We start from the raw sequence: 10,035 nt of genomic DNA, 5'->3' as shown, positions 1-10,035 counted from the left end.
TTTTCCAAACCCATTTTTTCAAACAATTGGTATCAGAGTCAGATTGTGTTCTATCTATAAGTATAAATAGAAAATCAAAATAAATTTCTCTTCTTCTTAAATAATTTCATTAAATAGAAAGTGGCATTATTTAGACCTTATGCATGTTTTGAGTTATATATGGGAATGAATACGATATTATATATTTGTCATATAATTATTTTTTATTGTCGAGGTTGTGGTTCTTAGGCTATAGACCGTGGACTATCATCTCCATGTAGGGTTATTTTTTAAAATTTATAGAATTCTTGTGAACCAGAAACAGATATTGGACTTAAATGTAATTTTTTTCAAAAGGAGTCCATGACGAGGAAAAATGCGATGGCAGTTGAAGACCTAAGGAATGCCTTGTGGCGAAAAATTATGTAATTTTATTTTCTAGAAATAGAACCATAGAAACCTTGGCTGACAATTTTTTTTAATTACATATCTCATTATATATATGTTTTATAATTGTTTATAATATTTATATTATGTAATGTTATAATTGTGATATATATATGAGATGATCCACAGTTAATCGTTTAAAAAATAAGAAGTGTAGTAATAAGAAAATACATGTATTGTATTATTCCTTTCACTTCTTTAGGTTATTCGATAACTGTGAGAAGTGTGATAATGAGAAGGTGCGCGCGTCTAGGATTAGCTCTAACTAGGAAAGGCTTGGTTTTTAAGCGATTAAATTTGACTCACCTCCCTTTCCTGAGACCTTACCTGGTGCACGATTCACATTCACTTCTTTAATTTTTCCCTTAAAAGAAAAACTGACCCGTACACTTGCAGACATTTCCATTATTAATTTTATATATTTTTGTTGTGATATTTTACTATAAGCAATAACACATTTATATGCAGTCACGGGCACGATATCAAGTTTCACCCCATCAGAGGAGGATACTTTATAAAACTCATACAAAAGTCTAACATCATAGTCATAGCAAAAAGTACAGGGGCATTCCAGTATAATCAACTTAGTCTTTTTCTCCACCAAAGGTCGTGAACACTATAACCTGTGACAGAGTTGGGAGCAATAATATTTCTAATGGGGAGGAGTTATTCGATTCGAGTTTCATCTTTTCTGCACCGCACAATAACTCCTCCCCACTAGAAATCTTGTTGCTCCCAACTCAGTCATAGGTTATAGTAATGGGCTCATTGTCTTTAGTGGAAAAAAATGACTAATTTGATTATACTGGAAGGCCCATGTGCTTTTCACTATGACTATGATCTTAGACTTCTGTATGGGATTTATAAAGCATTCTCCTCTGATGGGGTGAAACTCGATCTCGTGCCAGCATCGAATGAAAAATTTTTGAGTTAATCGAATTGATGGATCTTATTTTATCATTCTAACTCGATTTGAAGTTTTCTCGAATCGAGTCAAGTGAGATGCAAATTGAATTGAATATATTTATTCAAGTTAAATTATAAAAAAAATGGTTTTGGATCCTTATAGCCATTGTCACCCACAATAATCAAATTTGCCTATTGTAATCAAATTTGTTATTAACTTTCATCCCCTTATAATTTATTTATTAATCTTTTACATACAGGTTAGCTTATTTGTTTGCTTAGTTGTTTCAGTTATCTTCTGATTCTTGTCACCGTGTATTTTGAAATTAAAAGTATATTAAATGAAAAAATATGATTTTTAAATAAAATTTATTTTAAAGATAAAATGTAAAAATGATACCAACAGAAAATTTTAACACGAATATTTTATGGCATCATCAATAATTCAATTTTAACAAAATTGATAAGGACTCGGCATAATTAAACAATTCAATAATATAGTTAGTACTAAATGTGAAATTTAATTCAATTATATAAATAGTAGACATAAATTCAAAAGAAAAAAAAAGTTTTGGGGGGTTTAGGGGAAAACAAAAGGAAAAAAGTTTTGAGGTTTGAAAGAAGTAAAATTTTTGAGGGGAAAGTAAAAGAAAAAAAGTTTTGAGGGTTTGGGGGAAAGTAAAATTTTTAAGGGGGAAAGTAAAAGGAAAAATAGTTATGGCAGTTTGAGGGAAATAATTTTTTTGGGAGGAAAGTAAAAGGGTTTGAAGGGGGTTGTGGGTAGACAGAGGTTGGGGGGAAGGGAAGTAAAAGGGTTTGGTATTTGATTTATTTGAATTCAAACTCAAAATTCGAAAAAAGAAATATTCGAGTTGATTCAATTAGCTCAATTAATTTGATTTGAATAATTCAAAATTTAAACTTTTTTCGATTTTTTCGAGTCCAATCGAATTTTGCTCACCCCTATGCATAACCACTGCCAACTGGAGGGATCAGTTATAATTCATCCATTGATAGCATAACCTTTGTAAACTTGAAGCCTTAGTTACACTTCAACTTGTGATCGTATAATCACCGTCAACTGGGACCTTGAGTTGCAATGTGATCCGGCTTCTCAGGTGATGGCTCCATCCTCATATGGCATATGAAATTTGTAGGTCACCGAGCTCTAGGGTATCACCGTAAATTCAAGCATACCTTAAAACTATAACAATGTCTATATCAAATACAAACAAAAATAAATTCATAAATTCTAATTTTCAATCGCAAAAAAAAAATTCTAAAAAAGTGAAAACGACCTATTCTAATAAAAATTCTAATTTTCAACCTGTAAGGCACGTTTTCACTTCCTCTCTTCAAAAATGGCCTATTCTAATAAATATAAAAAACCTAAATTCATAATTATTATAAAAAAACAACAACATATATATAAGCTAGTACATAATTAGGTCACTGATTTAATTAAAATTTAAAAATCTATAAAATACAAACATAGGTATAATTAATTTTTATTTGTGATGCTAGGATTGGTAAGGATTTTAGGTTTAAAATCAACGAATTAAGCATGGTTTATACACTAACAATAAATTTTATAAACACACGTCTTTTATACATTTTAAATAAATAAAAAATCATCATCATCCATATTATATGTTAAGTTTTTTATTAAATTGATGTGTTCATTAATCGGATCTTGATTCAATTATAAACTTAATATAAATTTATGTTTTAAATAAATATAGAATATAGAAAATATATGCATAATTGAATATTACGAAATTTGAGTACAATAATTTTAATCTTTCTTGTATTAAATTTCATCATTTCAATTAAAATTATATTATTTTTTATAGCAGCATAATAAATGTTAGATTATTATATACTATGATGCATTATTCATATATAAATTTCTACCTTTTAGAAAAAGAAAATACTCTGCTTTAAGAAAACCATTTTAAAAGGTTTCACGCAAAACAAATGAATATATGAATATAATATTAAATTCACACGTGCAAGCTTAAATTATTTATTATTTCGGTAAGAAAGTAATGTTTTGGTACTATTATTTAAAATTTTAATTCAATTGTTGTGATGGGTAAGGGTGAGCAAAATTTAATTCGATTAAAAAATATAAAAAGAAATTCGAATTTTGAATTACTTGAATTGAATTAATCGAGTCAACTAAATTTTTTTTTCGAATTTCGAGTTCGATTTGAGTTGAATTTTCGAATTCGAATAACTCGAATAATTCAAATAAACAAATATTAAACCATTTTACTTCTTTTCCCCCCAACCCATAAAACTTTTTTTCCTTTTGCTTTCTCTTAAATCTTTTACATCTCCCAAATCGTAAATATTTCTTTTTCTGAATTTATATCTATTATTTATATTGTTGAATTAAATTTCACATTTTGTACTATTTATATTATTAAATTGTTTAATCATGTTGAATATTTATTAATTTCTGTTAAAATTGAATTATTAGTGATGCCATAAAATATTTGTGTTAAAATTTTTATTGGTGTCGATGTCACATTTATCTTTAAAATAACTTTTATTAAAAAATTCACATTTTTTACATTTAATATTTTTTACTTTCAAAATACATTGTGACAAGAATCAGAAGATAATTTAAACAACTAAGCAAGCAAAGAAACTAACCCGTATATAAAAGATTAATAAATAAATTATAGGGGATGAAAGTTAATAACAAATTTGATTGCGGTGGGCAAATTTGATTATGGTGGGCAGTGGTTTCAAGGATCCAAAGTCACTTTTTTAATTTAACTCGAACAAATATATCCGATTCGAATTTCATCTCACTCGACTCAATTCGAGAAAAATTCAAATCAAGTTAGGATGATAAAATAGGATTCGTCAACTCGATTAACTCAAAATTTTTTCATTCGATTCGATCGAACGCTCAAGCCTAGGGATGAGATTTTAATTTTCAATTTGGTTAAATATTTTTTCAGAGCAATAAATATGATTTCAAAAGTATTTTTATTTTTACATATAATTTAAAAATAGTAAATTACATCAAGATCATCAAATTATTAGTAAGTTTATATTTTGGTCATTCAAATTTTAAAAGTTGCAAAATGATCAATGAATTATTAAAAGTTTTCATGTAAGTCACTAGGCTGTTAATATCTATGTTGTATGGTCTTCTCTGTTCGCACCGCCTGCACCAGTCAAAAGTTCTCATTCCTTTTCTTTTCTACAATTCATTTTTTTATGAACCAACTTTGAACGTCACAAATTTAGGAACCCAAACCTAAACAACTTTCTCTCTGATATCCAACACTGACCATCAAATTGAATTGGATATAAGATATGTTCTACTTGTCAATGGGTATTTATTCAACATACCGATCATCGAAATGTCTCTTGGAGTTCACTAGTCAAACTTTAAAAAAAATTTAACAACCTAGTAACTTGAATAAAAACTTAAAAACAGTTCGATATCTTAAATAAAAAAAAATTAAACAGTTTAATGACCATTTTATAACTTTTTGTGAACAAAATATAAACTTATTAATAATTTAATGGTTTTGAATATAATTAATTTCCACGGCAGCTTTTATATATTTATTATAATCTTTTTACTAATATCGAGGTGTCATTATTATTATTATTATTATTATTATTATTATTATTATTATTATTGAGAGCGGAGAGTTGGGGAGTTGGAGAGCTTAGTGTTAGTAGTAATTTGTAGTAACAAACCAAGCCAAAGGGGACGAAAGACTTGGCCTGAGAAGCGGGCGTTCTCCTCATCATACTCGAAACCATCACCCGCTGCAGCACCACCACACCGGTCTCCTACCTGAAATGGAGGCGACGCCACTGCTAATCACGGCGCCAACGTTGTTGGAGAACGGAGACTATGCGCCGGCGAGGAGCTTCCAGGAAGTTAAGTCGGTGTTTTGGATAGAGACGGTGAAGATGTGGAAGATTGCAGCTCCTATTGCTTTTCAAATAATTTGTCAATACGGGACCAATTCTTTTACCAATATATTCGTCGGCCATATCGGCAACGTTGAACTCTCCGCCGTCACCCTTTCTCTCACCGTCATCGGAACTTTCTCTTTCGGCTTCATGGTTCGCTCCCTATCTCTCACTACTATGAATTTAAAGTATCCATTCTTTCATCCCTTTTGGGATATTTAAAGAAAATAATGTTATTAACGTATACTTATCTTTCTTTTCCTCTGAATCCATGTGTTTTTCTTCTCTTCATCATCTTCAAGAACGCAATGTTTTCAATTAATTACAAGATCATAAGCCTTGGGTTTGCATTATTTTTGGAATAACATCCCTGTCCCATAGATAATATGTAGAAAGATCTAAAAGCATGACCATTTTGTTTGCAAGTTCTTGAGGTGAGAACCCTAATTTTATTGTGCAAATTATGGAAATTAATTAATGTAGCTTGGCATGGGGAGTGCACTTGAGACACTTTGCGGCCAAGCTTTCGGTGCTGGACAACTACACTTGCTTGGCGTTTATATGCAAAGGTCCTGGATTATCTTGCTGGCTTCCTGTTTCATTATCTTGCCGTTTTACATTTTCGCCACCCCAATTCTTAAATTTCTCGGCCAAGAAGAAGACATCGCCGAATTAGCTGGGAAGTTCACTATACTTACAATCCCACAATTGTTTTCACTCGCCATTAACTTCCCAACTGGGAAGTTCCTTCAAGCTCAAAGCAAGGTTAACGTGCTGGCATGGATTGGGTTTCTGGCTTTGCTTCTCCACATTGGGCTTCTGTGGTTGTTCATTGATGTGTTTGGTTGGGGTACAACTGGTGCAGCCATAGCATTCGACATCACCAACTGGGAGATCACTTTAGCTCAAGTGGCTTATGTTATCTTCTGGTGCGACGAGGTGTGGCATGGGTTTTCATGGCTGGCGTTCAAGGAGATATGGGCCTTTGTTAGACTCTCCATTGCCTCTGCTGTTATGCTTTGCCTTGAAATTTGGTACATGATGAGCATGATTCTTCTTGTCGGTCACCTTGACAATGCAATCATTGCTGTCGGTTCCCTTTCCATTTGGTGAGTTCTTAACACTAATTTTGACTCTGTTGAAATCGGAAATTAGTGGTTTAGTATTTATCTTTCATAGGTAAATAAGCATAAACAAACCAGTAAAAATATGATGCTTGTTAGATTACATTTTAGTGTTTTTACTCAAAAAATAATACATTATATTAAATAGTAAATTAATTGGCTAAAAGTATCATACAGGCCCTTGTAATAAGAGTCGGATTGCATATTTCTCCCTCTACTAAAAAAAAGACGAAATAATTCCTATACATTAGATAAAAGAGTAAATTAATTCTTTTAAGTTAAAAATTTCATCTATTTGTATTGCTAAAAAACTTGTGTGCTTAACAGAATAATCAAACGATTGCACATGGCATGCCACATGTACGTTATGCTAATGTATGAAAACTAACTTTTAGTTGTAGAAATGGATGAAATATTTTAACAGAAGTACCAATTTACTCTTTGATCTAACGTAAAAAAAACTAATTTGCATATTTTTTAGTAGAAGGGGTAAAATGCAATCTGACTCTTACTACAAGAGCCTCTATAGTACTTTTACTGTTATTTCTGTTAAAATTTTCATGTATTTTTACTGTTAAAAATTGACATGACTGATAGAATAATCAGATACATACGCATGACGTGTCACGTGTAACTTATGCTAACATATAAAAACTAATTTTTAATAATAAAAATAGACGAAATTCAATTTACTTTTTAATCTTTTGAATATAGAGGTAAAATGTAATCTTTTTAACTTTCATGGTAATTTTACAAAAACAAACCATCGGTTTTAAAAAGAAATCTCTTAGATTTGAACATTTAATTCCTTCCCTGTACGAGCGGTGGTTGGGAATTATGGAAGAAAATGACAGGGTGAGAGAATGGGGGTTACATTGGGGTAGGTTTGGCAAGTTGATGGAAGGTAGAAGCCGGTCACGTGTGGGTTTGTTATTTTTCTTGTAATTATATGATAAAAATTTAAGTTTGAGAAAAAAAATCTGATAAGATATTACTGAAAAGAAACAAGAGTTGATGCGTTTTGTTTTTGCATGACAGCATGAACTTGAACGGGTGGGAAGCTATGTTGTTCATTGGAATAAATGCTGCTATGAGGTAACTATACACCACCATATGCTGATTGCTACACATTTATTGATTTATTATTTTCACTTAAAATAACTTTCAAAAATGATTTCTAGAAAATAATTTACTTTTTTCTGAAAAATTAATATTTTCTGGTGTTTGGATGAATCTGTATAGAATATTTTCTTTTGTTTGGCAAGTTTTTAAAAATATTTCATAAAAGTCGTTTTCAATTAAATAAATATACATTTGAGATTTTTTTCATTTTTCATTGTTTAATTGAGTTTATTTTACATCTATAATTTTATATTTTACATTGTTTTTACATATATTAAAAATATTTTGTTAAATTTAGGTTCATTGCAACGATTATTTTTTAGTTACATGACTATTAACTGAGTATTTTTTATTTTAAAATGTAACATTAACAAAATTGACAAAAAAAGCAACAATGTAAGTAGTTGGACTTGATTTTCAAATCTAGAAAGTAGAGGACTAAATTCTTGAACATAAAATTATAGAAACTAAATTGCAAATTTGTAAAGAGTATATAGACTTATGACATATTTTAACATTTATACTACAAAACATTTATTATTAATATATTTATAATTGTAATAAATATTTAGTATTAAAATATTAATATTGATATTTTCAATAATATGTGAATAATATTATTTAAAATTATTATCTTTAAAATTTACTATTAAAATAAAATTTAAATATTAAATAATTTATTAAAATAATTAATTATATTGATTATATTAATAATTTATTATATGACTAAATATAAATAATTAAATACGTATGTTTAATAATATTAAAAATATAATATTTTATATTAATATTTTAAATATTTTAAAAATAAAAATAAATTTTATTATCAATATAATAATATTAAACTTGATTTAAGTTAATTTTTATATAAAAGTAAAATTATCTATTGATAAGCTCTTTTCCGGAAAATGACTTATGCTTTTCAAAAGAGTAAGTCATTTTACAAGGAAAAAAGCTTATTTTCCGTTGACCAAGCTGTTTTCTGTGAAACAAACACAGGAAAATGCAAAAAATATTTTCCGTAAAACCTTTTACATGTAAACAAACAGACCTTTATTCTCACACGTTTGATTCTTTTTAGTTTGAATTCCAATTTTACTTTTTACACCTCACATGCAGCATATATTTTAAAATTTTTTAAATAATATAAATTTTGAAATTTTTATAAATATTTGAATTTTTTTATAATTTTGTTGTGAGAGAGACTAATTTGCTCATTTTTAAAATTAATAAGAATCAAAGGGATATTTACATCAATCTGTTATTCAAATTGTAAAATTTAACCGTTCGGACTCAAAACTCAATTTATTTATTTAAGCTGACTCGAATATCTCAATTTAATTAACTTAAAATTTAATTTTTTTAAAATTTTTTCGAATAGATCGAATTTTAGTTCGCTTTCAGTGGAAAGTAGGTGTTAAAAGGTTCCACAAACATCAACAGTCTTGTGAATTTTCGAAACTGAATCAAAAGGTTTCACATGTTTGGTCCTATAATTGTCAGCGTTCGGGTTTCCAATGAGCTAGGATGGGGACACCCAAGAGCAGCCAAATACTCGGTATATGTTACGGTGCTTCAGTCTCTCTTCATCGGCCTTTTCTGCATGGTTCTTCTTGTGATAACCAGGGACCACTTTGCTGTCATTTTCACTAGCAGCGAAGAATTGCAACGAGCTGTCGCTCATTTGGCATACCTTCTTGGTGTAACCATGGTTCTTAACAGTGTTCAACCTGTGATATCAGGTGTCAATATGCTTGATTCCCATCCTTTTTGCTATACTGCCTGATTTTTGCAACTCTTTATATTACTCTGTTTTAATGTCATTCTTGTAGGTGTTGCTGTTGGAGGTGGATGGCAGTCATTGGTTGCTTATATTAACTTAGGTTGCTATTACGCTTTTGGTCTTCCGCTCGGCTACCTACTTGGTTATATAGCTGACTTAGGAGTGATGGTATGGTATTTCTGGTTATGTGCATTTGTAAATAGCATGGTTATGGACACTGACAAAAGCAACTGTTCTTCTCACAATTGTAGGGACTTTGGGGAGGTATGATAGCCGGGACGGCTTTGCAGACCTTGCTCCTGTTGATTGTTCTAAGTAGAATAAATTGGAACAAGGAGGTTAGTTAAAAATGTTTGTCATAAATCTTCACCAGACAAGAGAGTCTTATCTTAATAAGATTTGACACTGGCATTTTCCATTGCTCATTGATTTCATGTTGGTTACAGTAGTAGTGTGATTGCATTTGCAGGTGGAACAAACAACGGAACGCATGAGGAAGTGGGGTGGCCAAGACACCAATACCGACGGTATGAATAGTAGCGTTTAGATCAGTTGTTAACCTGAATTTTCGATTTATGTTGTTATTATATAGATTTTTACTTGCTCATTTTTAATATGAAAATTTCTTGAACCTTATCATGCGTTTCTATTATTATTATTTCCGTTCCCTAACTTTAGGCATCCGAATAATTCATACTTATTTTGCATGGATTTTTCCACCAT

General features: G+C 29.9%; 1 protein-coding gene across 1 annotated transcript; it reads left to right on the top strand.

Moving 5' to 3' along the window:
* Positions 1-4,999: 4,999 nt before the first annotated feature.
* On the top strand, positions 5,000-9,948 carry LOC105798557 (protein DETOXIFICATION 35). Its single transcript, XM_012628669.2, has 7 exons — positions 5,000-5,436; positions 5,767-6,392; positions 7,446-7,502; positions 9,033-9,271; positions 9,362-9,480; positions 9,564-9,650; positions 9,782-9,948. Exons 1-7 carry the CDS (start codon positions 5,167-5,169, stop codon positions 9,857-9,859), a joined length of 1,476 nt encoding a protein of 491 aa, XP_012484123.1. The 5' UTR covers positions 5,000-5,166; the 3' UTR covers positions 9,860-9,948.
* Positions 9,949-10,035: the final 87 nt, after the last annotated feature.

The sequence above is a fragment of the Gossypium raimondii genome, chromosome 9 (genome assembly GCF_025698545.1).
Source record: "Gossypium raimondii isolate GPD5lz chromosome 9, ASM2569854v1, whole genome shotgun sequence".
Classification (NCBI taxonomy): domain Eukaryota; kingdom Viridiplantae; phylum Streptophyta; class Magnoliopsida; order Malvales; family Malvaceae; genus Gossypium; species Gossypium raimondii.
This window is presented reverse-complemented; position numbering and strand designations above follow the sequence as displayed.